This window comes from Diplotaxodon limnothrissa, linkage group LG22 (assembly GCF_057381915.1).
Source record: "Diplotaxodon limnothrissa isolate DT_005_m linkage group LG22, D_limnothrissa_male_GT1.1, whole genome shotgun sequence".
NCBI classification, from domain to species: domain Eukaryota; kingdom Metazoa; phylum Chordata; class Actinopteri; order Cichliformes; family Cichlidae; genus Diplotaxodon; species Diplotaxodon limnothrissa.
In genome coordinates, this window is record NC_140616.1 from 16,999,865 (window position 1) to 17,014,788 (window position 14,924).

The 14,924-nt window shown below is 45.3% G+C and overlaps 1 protein-coding gene across 1 annotated transcript in view; it reads right to left on the reverse strand.

The window, feature by feature from the left end:
- Positions 1-14,924, reverse strand: part of dtnbp1b (dystrobrevin binding protein 1b) — a 33,669-nt gene that overhangs the window by 3,980 nt on the left and 14,765 nt on the right. Inside the window, exon 2 of the mRNA XM_085346709.1 lies at positions 440-607. Within this exon, the coding sequence (XP_085202835.1) occupies positions 440-607 (168 nt within the window). The remainder of the gene's footprint in view (positions 1-439; positions 608-14,924) is intronic.

Genomic DNA, 14,924 nt, shown 5'->3' on the forward strand with positions numbered 1-14,924 from the left:
ACAAACACTGGCCAGTGGAGTCTGTAACATCTCTCAGTGCGGGGAGCTGTTTCTGCACATGCTTTGGGTATTTCAGTAGACGTTTGGCAGCAAATACATGGAGGCGCAGCGGGATTCTGTTACAATCCCAGAGTACGTTTATATATCATGGTGGCATCATTTAAAATGTAATGACTCTACTCGTGTGTTAAGTGACAGGCTCTCCTCGCTACGTAAAGCCATTATGACTCAATCTCATGGTATGCGGTTAAAGTGTGAAGGTCTCAGCTGATAGTAAAGAAATTTATTCACGCCTTTGCATTCACCTTTAAAGAATTAGCACACAATACTACCGAAACCTGAAACCCTCAACATCTTCCTTTTGCGCTAAAGGCGACGGAGCGCTAGGAAACTAAACTAATATCAGAAAACGTCTGACCTTACCGCTCCTCCTCCTCACCTCGCCTCTCAGCAATCTGCAGGTAGCCGGTAGACAGGTACTGCTCCATGTCCTGCTGAAAGGCCTCCTCAAAGAACTTCTGCCTCTCTTTCACCTTCACCTGGGGTGGCAGGCCCCCTCCTTGCTCCGCCCCGGGGACTCTCTGTGCGTGCTCTGCATCCAGCTCCACTAGAAACACATGAAGTGAGACAATGTAAGTACTACCAATCCACTGTGAACCAAAAGTGGATTTACATTTGCAGTGTAGCTATAGTCAGCTTTATATGGCGCAATATGACTTGAAGTTTAAATCTAACAGTCTCTGTAAGCTCATCCGTCCATTTTCTGGATGTCTTTGGCTCAAGGCCTACTTGCTGTGCGCTTCATTTTCTGTTCCAAAATGTTTTACTGTTAATGACTCATCACACAGGAGAAAGGAGGATGCCAACTCACGCTCATCAGTCTTTATGGGAGGCTAATGATGAGAACCCTGGTATTACCGAAAATGCCCATCTTTCTGAGGTCTACCCTCCTCTTTACCTCCAAACTCTGTCTCCTTTCGGTTTCACAGGAGGGCACACACTCAGTGGAGTGCACATGAGGGTAAACCTGCCGACTGTATCCTGAGCGGTACTGTAGCATCAAAGGCGAGGCTCAGAGCTCTGAATCTGACACAAATTAGGGTTTAGATGAAAAGGGCCTGTCATATACTGAATGTTTGACTTTCTGACTTTTCAGACTGGCTGTGATTGGCCTGAGCAGCCCGCTTGGCCATCTCCCGGAAGCTGAAAATGTCTCACGGTGGAGGAGGAGGATAATTCACGTTTTGGAAGTTGGAATCACAATTTTCAGCTGCAACGCCCCCTCAGGTCAGATTTCACACTTGGAAAGCCAGTGAAGCCACACCAATCTCAACTTTGAAATTAAAGACTGTAAGAAGTAAGCGTAAAAAGCAGCAAATGTGTAAAACGTGTGCTCTGTACTACCCCCGTTATGTATTTGTGATTCAGTAAATAAGCCATACACAGAGCACGGACCAGACTCTAATGTGCTGCAGCTGTGTTTTTACTTCTTCTTTTTTTTAAATGAGGAATAAGAGCTACTGCGTTGTACTCCAGGCATTCATAGTGATGGATGAATGGCTCCACCTTGCTAGGAAGCAGAATAGAGCCTGTTTTTCCGACTGCTGCTACTGGAACACGGTCAACTCTGGAGTACAGGGCGATATTCGACATCCAGCTTCCAATGTCTATCAATGTCCTTGTTAAGGTAATAGGTATTAAACCCCTTTCACACTCTCAATAAGTGTAAAATAACCCCAATAAGATTTTGTGTAGACTCTCCGTCATCCAGGTTGTGGTAATCTAAGGAGCTTGGAAAGAAAAGCCACTGAGAAGCTTCTTCAGTCACATTTCTTTTCAAGCTCTTTAGATTAACATGATAAGGTATTGTAAGCTCTTTGGATTCAGTAGCTTAAAAAAGCGTGATTAACTACTAATAACTATATAGCACATGCATATGCTAATCTAAACAAAAATACTAAAAGTTCCATTAAAAAATAGCATGAAATGGTGAAATGAGGAACAACTTCTTACACACTTTAAGTGCGTATGATTGTCTCAAAATATGACATTTCATATGATGTGTTAGTGACAGTGTTAATGAAACATATGTTTTAACTAATAGGACATTTTTATATCTGAAAACCTGATTAAACTAATGCTTATTACAATGACTTCAATGTAAAGTTTTACAAATGTTAGTATCTAGACTTGTTTTAAGGTCGGATGCTGGATAAGACCAGGTTAAGGATTAGTTTTAGGGTTTGCAGTAATAAGTACGTCTCCAGGAAGCAAATTTAAGCTAATTTAATGTCTAGTGATGCAGTGGAAACATGATGCTGTGTGCGTGGGCACTGTGGCAGCCTGGGGTCTCCAACTGGCTGTCTCTTTAGTTCTCTGTTCTCCTGCTGATAAATGACAGCATTATATAAGCCCCCCCCCCCCCCAAGTAACTATGGCAAGATGCCAACGCATGTACAATGGGTGACATATATCTTTGATCCTGGTTTAACATAGACAAAAAACATCAAATTGAATCAATGAAGGCTTAAAAAATGAATTTAATATCAAAAATCAGTGAAGAAATTTGACACTGATGCTCACAGTAAACCTACAAAGACTAACATCTGCTACACTGTCCATCACGAGTGCATTTGCAGGATTTTGTGTGTTTCCTAAACACAAGTGCATATATTTGCACATGCGTCCTTCTGCTCGAGCACCAGACCTCAGTCCTGATAAAACACACTGTGGCTTGCAGCAGATGGACACGGACACACACACAAGGACAAAAAAGAACAATGAGATCCCACCAGAGCTCTCACACACAGCAACAACCCTGGGAGAGTTGGAAAAGAATAGCTCTCTCTCTTTCTCTGTCGTTCCTCACTCAGTGTCTAATTTATCTCATTTATCTGACAACTTGTCTTTGTCCCATTACTCCCTCATCTTTCCCCCTCAACTCGCTGCTGGCTGCGATGCATATGTGTGTGTCTCTGTGTGTGTGTCTTGTAGAGACTGCTCTATTAGATAAGGGGCCTCAGGGAAGCTTTGTTAAGATTGTCAAGCATTGTGTGGGGTTAGTAGCAGGAGACCGAGCAGGAGTAAGGGAGAAGCAGGGCAATGCATTTAGGTATAATTAGGACATGTGGACAGAAGGCATTACCAATAGAGCAGGATCCCGTTTTTTTAATCACTCCGTCTCTAATCTAATTCTCGATCCATTATTAGCTTCCCCTGACTATTTATTTGCATCATCTATGTACCTGCTGACTGAATGCATCCATCTGTTTGTCTGCCTGCCTACCGGTGGAAGCTTATTATTCCTTTCCCCGTCAGATCCGCAGACAAAGATTTTTGAGAACTGCCATGAAAGTCATGATTCCCGAAAGGTTCAAATATAAATCAGAACATAAATATACTCCAATATGGCGTACACTGTGATGGTTTATGCCAGTACTCCCACCTCAAAACACTTAAATGAAAACCACTCTACTTTTAATGAAGACCTCTTTTGTCATCTTTCTAGTTCTTCATCCCTCCATTCACCCCCACCGGTCTTCTTCCATCACTGCTATATACCAGACAACCGTATCCTGCTACGCATGGCACTGTAGCTGCAGGGACTATTTTTAGCTCTCGCTCATTTAGCCTGCAGGATTAAGTTTGTGCTGATGAGTTTAGTAGAAGAGCACAAGTCATTAAGTCCCAACAAATTTCTGAAGCCGTGCCGCACATACGGACATAGTATACAAATGTGCAGATGATTCACGCGTGCAAAGGTGAGCTCGTGGGGATGATTCATGGGAGCTGAGCCAACAGCATTATGTTAGTCATAGCATATGATGTCGAGTAATATAACGATTTTATTTAAAGAAATGGATTCTGTGGCACTTGCGTCACTGCAATCTAAAACGACACAATCTCCAAACATCTTAATCAATCATTTTCCTGCAGCAGATTATGACATGAACATGAAGTGCAACATCGACTTTACTACCTGACGGCGCATCGGTTTCCACAATCATCGTTCAAAAACAAAAAAAGGGCCAAGAAAAGTGTAACCATCCCCTCACACGCTTTCTCTTTCTCAGCTGCACAGGAGGAAACAGCGCACTTTAAATCACGTGCTCCAAAAAGTTTGCTCTCTTTCTCGGTTCTCCGGTGTGCAAAGCAAATCCACAGAGACTCAGTCTTCTTGTTCAGATTCAATACGATGTGTGAATTTCAAATCATCTGCTTTCAGAGCTACAGAAACATCTGTTCGTGCTCTACAAAATGCAGGAAGCAGAACCCACAGGAAAAGGGGCTGGTGTGTCAGGGTGTGTGTGGCTGCACGCATGTGTGTGTGTGGATGCTTGTGTGGGCGACTGTGCGTGTGAGTCTCTATGTGTGTGGTTTTAATGTACCTACTCCTTATTGACAATAAACTCCACTACTGTGATAAAAACACAGTCTGCACTTTATTTGCATTATGTTTACAAGTGTGCGGTATTCTTTTATATGGCATGTAAACGTGCACCCAAATATGGAAGTGCACTATTTTTGTCCCCCTTTTTTTTTTTAGCAGCTATACTGTTAGAAGCAGCTATGAAGTGTCTGCAGGTGAAAACTAAAGAGGCCGACGTGCCACCGAGGGCAATTACAGTCTTTAGGATTGAAATCAAGCTCTAGATGTGACCAAACATTCATTTTCTCACACCCTATTTCGAGAAAGCAAGTCATGCAGACTTGGTTAGCTCGATCTGTTTTGAGGCTCAGTGCTAAACTGGGCTCACATTTTTAAAATAGGGTTTTTTAATCAGAGAGCTTTCAGAATTCTCTTTGGTGAGACTCCTTAGGTAAAAAGAGCATTCAGACGGAGCACAAACACAGTAGCAGCGATGATAAGCAACTCTTAAAGAAACCTTTTCAAATGGAAATATGTCTTTTTGTAAATCATCAGCAGCCAATTCAAGTCCCGGCTGAGGCACTCATTCACACTTTGGTGTGCGCTTCACACATCAGGTGCTGCCTTTGGGCTTTGCCAGTGAAGAGGGGGTTAGGTTTGAAGCCTAAAACGGACAGATGAACGGGTAAACGGATGAAGGCGTCAGTGGACTTGCTAGCCAGCTTGCCTGTGAGGCCTGCCTGGGACTGGAGCCATCGTTTATGCACCGGTCCTCGGAGGCTTCTATATATGCGTTTGCATGAGTGTGAGGCGCTAGAAAAGCAGAGTGATACACAGGAGGACACGAAGAGAATGCAGGAGTGGCAGCGAGATGCAGAACGTGTGGGTGGGAAACGTTTTCATCCTTGTGTTCCAGCTTTTCTTGGAGAGAGATGACAGGAGAACAGGGGCATGGCTACAGGGCACGACCTTAACGGCAGTGCTGGAGATGCCACATAATGTAAAACTGAAGTGCAGTATTCCTATTTGATGTCAAAGTCTGTGTTACCTTTATGAAAATAACTGTTTCATCTACTCCGAGACGCTACAGATATTTTAAAAAAGCTGCATTTTAGTTCGTCATAACAAAGCACTGGTGACATTTTTCAGCCATGAATAAAACTCAAAGCACAAATGATCCCCCCCTCCTCTGTTATTTTGATTAGAGCTCAAAGAATCCATCCACGATCTCATTATGGCCGTTTCGCACACTTTACATCACACCGACTCGCTAAACAGATCAAACATTCAATATATCTGATGTAAAACCCTCCCTGTTTCATCTGTCACGTTAAATTAGCCGTCTGGTCTCACATGGATTTGTTTCCGTTTGCTTATAAAGGCCTAATATTTCATTCTGAGACAGCAACACACAGCCTGAACACCAAGAGGCAGGGCTGACAGTAGAGACAGCCACTGCTTCTTATTCTTCTTCTTAAGCCCTGCTCCCTCAGCCGTGGTATTTTTAGATTCTGTGCGCCTCGCTATATCTCTCAAGTGTTCAGGTTTCCGCCAAAGGCAGCCCCCGTGATGTAAATAAAACACATATAATGACTACCCTCTCTCTCTATGTGGCTCAAGTGTGACCTCACCATGACTGGATGATTTGTTTGTATTCTGATGCTGACTGCTGGCTTCTAATAATCTAAGTTGCATTGTTGGTTGATTTACACATGTGCATGCACTCTGCAGGCTTCGCTATTACTTCCTTTATCTTTAAACAGCTCAAGCTCACTGTTACCACCCTTACTACTCCCACATGTACACAGGCATGCAACTCTCTACGGGTCTCGTTTGTAATTTACTTCTTCTTTCGTGTCTAAAACGCGACTGTGGCGGCTTCATGAAGTTCCTCTCAGTCAAGTGCTAACAGCTTTGAAGCAGTTTCATCTTATCTGCTGTTTACAGTACATAACATACATGACAATAAATAAATAAAACGTGTCATCTGATTAGGATATAGCAGAGTTCAAAAACGACAAAACTGTGTGCATGTGTTAGGTGTCTTGCATATCCACAGCACGTTTTAAATGTAATTTTCAGCCTCCTACAGCCTTTAATCATAGTGTTTTATTGAGAACTTTTGGCTTCAGGACACGAGATTCAGATTGCAACTGCAGCTCTTTCACCGTCTCTGATATTTTGAAGAACAAGCCTATTTATCTTCCTGCAATATTACATTTTTTCCCCCTCCAAAAACGCTCCACGTTTGCTGCTGGCCCTAATTTACACAGAAACCTAACTGAACCGTGGAAAACTGATGAATATGGTTATAAAGTGTGTGTGGCCCATTCTATTACCAACCAGGGAAATTCATTTGGAAAATGATATTGAATCATTGTGCGGCTTTTGTGACACATTAACGTTTGGAGCATTTTGCTACTGCTCCTGAAATGTTTTCGCGAGAGGGCCGCGTTGCCGTGTGGGCTACACTGTGGAGTACACGCTGCGTGGGGGAGTTTACCACGTTATTTTCATGCTTTCATAATCTTACAGTGGGCAATTGATTTCTTTGTGGTTTTTTGTTTACTTTCAACTGAAAAAAACCTTTAGATTCAGTATTTTGAAATGTTACTGTGCACAGAATAAATATGAGGTGGAACAGAAAAAAATGGAGTACATGTATGGAGAAAGTGTGTGTGACTAAAATGGACTGGAATGCTATACTTAAAAGCATCTTGGATGGGGATGCTGTATGGAAACAAAATTAAATCCTCTTCTACAGAACCTGTTACATCTGCACTGCCCAAATTTTGGATCAAGTTTCGGGCAGATGTCTCATTCCCAGCTCTTTTCCCTCCCCATAAATCACAAGTCTCCGTCACAGATTCAAAATATTTACAGTCAATTTGTCTCTGCTAATATGCCAATGTACTGGCATACAAACACAACTGTTACTTTACTCACTAGGCATTCACAGCTGGCGAGCACGCAGAAACTAGTTTTCACTGGTTTGTAATCAAATAAGTGTTCGCAATGATGCAGCAGCCTCAGTCGCTGATGGGTATCTAATGAGGGGCCTCTCAGACAAAATGAAAACAATAAAACACTGTGTATGAGGCAGGAATGTGTTGTGCTGTAGATTTTTTTCACTGACTTCTCCTGGGCTATTTAACATATTATTGAGTCTTGAGCTACGCTCATTTCTTTATATTTTACTTCCAAGGACTCAGACTTTGTCATTTTTTAATATAATCTTGAGCAACAGTTCTTCAGGCTTTCCAAGAGTCTTTTACAGTTGTTTTTTTCTCACTGGATGCTTTTTCTCTCATTTTCAGTCTAATCTCATTCTTTTGGTCATTCCCCAAAGCTCATGGCCAAGTCAGGATAAGAACATAGACTCTCCGCTAAATCGATAGCCTTGCTTTCACGCTGAGCTCTCTCTTCACCACAACAGACTGATACAGGTTCTGCTTCACTGCTGCATCCATCTGTCAATCTCCTGAGATTCTCTAGCTCTTACACTTGGGGAAGCAATTTCTCCCTCTGGTTCTCAACTTTAACTGGGAAAGGGCCTGACTTACTGCCACCATTGTTCTTGGCCATCCAGTTCCTGTACAGGAACTGGATGGCCAAGAACAATGGGCCAGTCATCCATACTCCCAGAGAACCCCCACAGGATGCCCTAAGGAACACAGTCGAATGCCTTCTTCACATCCTCAAAACACATATAGGTTAGGCGGGCAAACTCCTGTGCGCTCTTAGACAACCTCAAGGGTATAAAGAGAGGATCCAGTGTTCAACAACCAGAGCAAAAAAAAACAAACCCTTTGTTCTTCTTGGGGCCCAAAGTTCAACTAACGGGCAGACTCGCCTCTACAGCACCCTAGTGCAGACCTTCCCAGAGAGCAGGAGTGCAATGCTCCTGAACTTGGAGCACCCTTTCCAGTCCCCTTCTTAAACCGTCATCCCAGTCTGACAATCCAGAGGCTTGATTTCACGTGATGCTGCAGAGGCGTATCAACCACGACAGCCCAACAACATCCAGACCCTTGAGGAACTCAGGGGAAATCACATCCACCCCAGGGCCTAGGCCACCGGAGAGTTTTTTGGCTACTTCATTGTCCACAGTGATGGGCGACCCCTCGTCCCCAGACTTCACTAAAGTAAGCATGTCAGCGGGATCAAGGAGATCCTGGAAGTATTCTTTCCACCACCTTACTACACTGAACAAAAATATAAACGCAACACTTTTGTTTTTGCTCCCATTCCCCATGGGATGGACGTAGAGACCTAAAAAACCTAAAAGACCTAAAAGACCTAAAAAAAAAAAAAAAAAAAAAAAATATATATATATATATATATATATATATATATATATATATATATATATATATATATATATATATATATATATATAGAGCAGCTGGATAGCGTAGTGGTTAAACTACACGCCTTTGGAACAGAGGATCGCAAGTTCGATTCCTGCCTGGGGCGTCTGTATCCAGTAAGGGTCCTAAGGCTAGACCCCCTATGCTAAGCAAGCCTACCGCAGACATGAGCGAGACAGATAAATATGAAGGCATGCCGGCTCGGACGTCGCCCGGATCAACAAGGTCCGCGTCAGGTGTTGAGGAACCAGGGCACCCTGACGAAAAGTGGGCTACTGGAACAAGAAGGCATCGGTGGGCAAGGGACGAAAACAGGGCGTTGTTGGAATGCTACTACGCAAGTAACCCCGGCGGAAGGGGCTACATGAATAGGATGAGGGACCTATGGATTCTTCGATACCCAACATCCACAATGACGGCGAAACAACTAGTAGCTCAGTGTTCCAACATTCGAAAGAAGGGACTGCTCTCACAGCTAGAGATTGACGAGGTACAACACAAATGCTACGGCAAGGAGGAGTCAGGACGCCAGGTCAGGGGGGAGATATCATCACCCCCACCCGAGATTGGGTACATAGCCCCAAGTGCGATAGGAGAAGGATCGTTGAGTGCGAGAGGAACTGACCTGAAAAATAGGATCATGGCCAAGCTTGAAACCTGGATCCCCCGTAGCCGGTTACCAAGATTACGTGAAGTACCCTCAGAAGGTCTGCTAGATGATGTTAATGCAGCACTACGGGCAATACCTACAACCACGATTACCGACACTAACAAGCTGATCTACAATACGGCAGCAGTGATCAGTGAGATGCTTGGCTACAAGTTGAACAGCCACAAGGGGCAGTACCCTCCATGGAGAAGGAGGCTAGAGGGCAAGATCAAAGTAGCACGGAGGGAGGTTAGCCAACTAACGGAGTTGCAGAAAGGTGCGACAAATAAGGTGCCTAAGAAATACAGCAAGCTGTCCATACCTGAGGCCTTGGAAACTGCCAAGCAAAGACTCACAGCCTTGGCCAGCCGCTTGAGGAGGTACACCAGAGAGATAGAAGGCAGGAGAATAAACCAGCTGTTCTCCACAGAACCAGCAAAGGTGTACTCTCAGTGGCAAGGGAACAATAAGAGAACAGCACCACCAAGGCTGGAGACGGAGCAATACTGGAAGAGCATATGGGAGAAGGATGCAACCCATAACGGCAATGCTCAGTGGCTAGTGGATCTGAGGGCAGACCACAGCGACCTCCCTGAACAGGGTCCAGTAACCATCACAGTGGCAGATATCCAAGAAAGGGTCTCCAGTATGAAGAGTTGGACAGCACCAGGGCCTGACATGGTTCACGCCTACTGGCTGAAGAAGCTGACTGCACTCCACGAGCGTCTGGCAGCACAAATGAACCAGCTGCTAGTTAACGAGAGACACCCGGAATGGCTAACTGAAGGCCGGACGGTCCTGATCCCCAAGGACCCCAAGAAGGGACCGGTCCCCTCCAACTACCGACCAATAACCTGCCTCAGTACTACATGGAAGCTCCTGTCAGGCATCATATCGGCTAAGATGAACAGGCACATGGGTCAATACATGAGTGGGACACAGAAAGGAATTGGCAAGAATACCAGAGGTGCAAAACACCAGCTACTGGTAGACAGAACAATCAGCCGAGACTGCAAGACCAGACTGACCAACCTGTGCACTGCCTGGATTGATTACAAGAAGGCCTATGACTCGATGCCCCACAGCTGGATACTGGAATGCCTAGAATTGTACAAGATCAATGGGACCCTAAGAGCCTTCATCAGGAACTCAATGGGGATGTGGCGTACAACACTAGAGGCCAACTCCAAGCCCATAGCACAAGTTACCATCAAGTGCGGGATCTACCAAGGAGATGCTCTGTCCCCACTGCTGTTCTGCATAGGCCTGAACCCCCTCAGTGAGATCATTAACAAGACTGGCTACGGATACCGACTACGGAACGGAGCAGTTGTCAGCCACCTCCTGTACATGGATGACATCAAGCTGTATGCCAAGAGTGAACGAGACATCGATTCACTGATCCACACTACCAGGCTATACAGCAATGACATTGGAATGTCGTTCGGACTGGAGAAGTGTAGTCGGATGGTAACAAAGAGAGGGAAGGTAGTCAGAACTGAGGGGATTGAACTACCAGAAGGCAACATTGCAGACATAGAGGACAGTTACAAGTACCTGGGGATCCCGCAGGCAAATGGGAACCATGAAGAGGCCGCTAGAAAGGCTGCAACCACCAAGTACCTGCAGAGGGTCAGGCAAGTCCTGAGGAGTCAGCTGAATGGTAAGAACAAGATCCGGGCAATCAACACATACGCCCTGCCCGTGATCAGGTACCCTGCTGGGGTAATAGGCTGGCCAAAGGAGGAGATAGAAGCCACTGACATAAAGACAAGAAAGCTCCTGACCATGCATGGAGGGTTTCACCCCAAGTCCAGCACCCTGAGGCTGTACGCTAAGCGGAAGGAAGGGGGCCGGGGACTGGTGAGTGTCAGCACCACAGTCCAGGATGAGACAAGGAACATCCAAGAATACATTGGGAAGATGGCCCCAACTGACCGAGTGCTCAGTGAATACCTCAGGCAGCAGAAACCCAAGAAAGAGGAGGGAGACGAGGAACCATCATGGAAGGACAGGGCCCTGCACGGTATGTACCACCGGCAGATAGAGGAGGTGGCTGATATCCAGAAATCCTACCAGTGGCTGGACAAAGCTGGACTGAAAGACAGCACAGAGGCACTAATCATGGCAGCACAAGAACAAGCTCTGAGTACAAGATCCATAGAGGCTGGGGTCTATCACACCAGGCAAGACCCCAGGTGCAGGCTGTGTAAAGATGCCCCAGAGACAATCCAGCACATAACAGCAGGGTGCAAGATGCTAGCAGGCAAGGCATACATGGAACGCCATAACCAAGTGGCCGGCATAGTGTACAGGAACATCTGTGCCGAGTATAACCTAGAAGTCCCGAGGTCAAAATGGGAGATGCCCCCAAGGGTGGTGGAGAATGACCGAGCTAAGATCCTGTGGGACTTCCAGATACAGACGGACAAAATGGTGGTGGCTAACCAACCGGACATAGTGGTGGTAGACAAACAGAAGAAGACGGCCGTAGTGATCGATGTAGCGGTTCCGAATGACAGCAATATCAGGAAGAAGGAACACGAGAAGCTGGAGAAATACCAAGGGCTCAGAGAAGAGCTCGAGAGGATGTGGAGGGTGAAGGTAACGGTGGTCCCCGTGGTAATCGGAGCACTAGGTGCGGTGACTCCCAAGCTAGGCGAGTGGCTCCAGCAGATCCCGGGAATAACATCGGAGATCTCTGTCCAGAAGAGCGCAGTCCTGGGAACAGCTAAGATACTGCGCAGGACCCTCAAGCTCCCAGGCCTCTGGTAGAGGACCCGAGCTTGAAGGATAAACCGCCCGCAGGGGCGTGCTGGGTGTTTTATATATATAAAACAGTTCTGTAACTGTAACTTTGGTCGTTGCTGTGCTTTTTTTGGAAGTCGAATTTCCCAGAGGAACCCACCCGAGGGATTAATAAAGTTCTATCTTATCTTATCTTATCTTAAAATTCATTCCAGATACACAATATAACCATCCCTCCCAGACAGTGGTCACAAATCAGTCCAAATGTGTGGTAGTGGGCACATCTGCTATATTGAGATAATCCATCCCACCTCACAGGTGTGCCACATCAGGATGCTGATCTGACATCATGAGTAGTGCACAGGTGTACCTCAGACTGCCCACAACAAAAGGCCACCCTGGAATGTGCAGTTTTGTCTCACAGCAAAATGCCACAGATGCCACAAGCAATGAGGGAGCGTGCAATTGGCATGCTGACAGCAGGAATGTCAACCAGATCTGTCGCCCGTGCATTGAATGTTCATTTCTCAACCATAAGCCGTCTCCACAGGCGTTTCAGAGAATATGGCAGCACATCCAACCGGCCTCACAACCGCAGACCTCGTGTAACCACACCAGCCCAGGACCTCCACATCCAGCAGGTTCACCTCGAAGATCGTCTGAGACCAGCCACCCAGACAGCTGCTGGAACAATTGGTTTGCACAACCAAACAATTTCTGCACAAACTGTCAGAAACCGTCTCAGGGACGCTCAACTGCATGCCCGTCGTCCTCATCGGGGTCTTGACCTGACTCCAGCTCGTCGCCGTAGCAGACTTGTGTGGGCAAATGCTCACATTCAATGGCGTCTGGCACGTTGGAGAGGTGTGCGCTTCACGGATGAATCATGGTTCACATTGTTCAGGGCAGATGGCAGCTGAGAATGTCCCAGTTCTTGCATGGCCAGCATACTCACCGGACATGTCACCCATTGAGCATGTTCGGGATGTGCTTGACCGGCGTATACGACAGCGTGTACCAGTTCCCATGAATATCCAACAACCTCGCACAGCCATTGAAGTGGAGTGGACCAACATTCCACAGGCCACAATTGACAATCTGATAGACTCCATGCGACGATGTGTTGCACTGCATGAGGCAAATGGTGGTCACACCAGATACTGACCGGTTCTGGGTCCCCAGACCCCCAATAGCGCAAAAAACTGCACATTCCAGGGTGGCCTTTTGTTGTGGGCAGTCTGAGGTACACCTGTGCACTACTCATGATGTCAGATCAGCATCCTGATGTGGCACACCTGTGAGGTGGGATGGATTATCTCAATATAGCAGATGTGCCCACTACCACACATTTGGACTGATTTGTGACCACTGTTTGGGAGGGATGGTTATATTGTGTATCTGGAATGAATTTTAGGTCTCTACGTCCATCCCATGGGGAATGGGAGCAGTAACAAAGGTGTTGCGTTTATATTTTTGTTCAGTGTATATCCACCGTTGAGGTCATCAACACTCTGTTCCCACTGTATATAGCATGAGGAGGAAACCGCTTCCCTCTCCTCCCTGAGTAGCCGAGAATAGATCCCCAGCCTTGAAATTAAATGGTTGCGTTGTCCACATGAATTAAGATGGCACACATTAATGCTCTTGTCAGTGTTTCTGTCAGTAACCAGTAGAATATTGAATCAAGTGAGAGTATCAACAAACATTTAATCAGTTTTCCTAGCTACACATGTAACCAGGCAACTGCACACCAACATGTAAGGCAAAGCTCTGTAGGAGGGCTTTTTGCCTCCTGCTTAGTCATTCACAGTCTAAACTCTACCAGAAAACAGGACATTTTTCATTCCAAAAATGGCTTAACGTTCCAGAGACCCCACGTAGACTGTAATGGTGTAGTAAACGGCCCTAATTGATGTGAATAATTCTTTTTGACTGATTCCACATTGAAACACATCCTTAACTAATGTGACAAAACAGCGAGCTGCCATTATTATTTACCTGCTTTACTGTTTTCTGTCAATTAGTCACATAAAAGGAACAAGAGACAAATTGCTTAGACAGGCAGGAATGTGTGCAGATACCCACATGAATACGCACACACTCTTTAATAGAGCGTATGGGTCACGACTAGGCCTGGCAGCAAATCAGAGGTGTCAGCTACTGTAGCAGCCCAACGATTCACAGCAGAAGGCTGCACGCTGGAATTAGGAATGTACCAATCACAAGTGAGAGGGGTGAAGGTTACATCTGTAAATGTGAGTCTAACCTTGCAGAATGTGTTCGGATAAGGCTGAACATGCACTGAGCTTTTGTTAAAATGTCCTTTAGGTGTCAACTTTGTGCGACTGTGTTCTCTGAAAAGCCACCTGTTACAAAAATAAGAGAATTTTTCAAATTACTAGAATTAGTTACGAGTTATCAACTCAACTCAAACTGTCCTCCCCAGCTTTAAGGTTTGTGATGGTTAAATATTGGAAAAACGACACTATATACACTGCAGGAGATCTTGCAAAGACTCAACCCTTTAAAGCATGAACCATTAAATTAGATTGTTTTGGAAATGGAGTGTTTACTGAACCTACTGATACCTTTGTAAATATTGAACAAATGTAAGATTGTATATGAGTCTTCATTTGTATCATATTTGCAACAGCTGGCAATTTTTTTGCACTCTGAACATGTATTGTGCAATTTATTTAGAATTTTCAGGAGGATAACTAAAATCACACTGATGTAGAAATCTCAAAATCTCTAGGTTTTAAGGGGTAAAGCCAGAGCTGTCAGAACC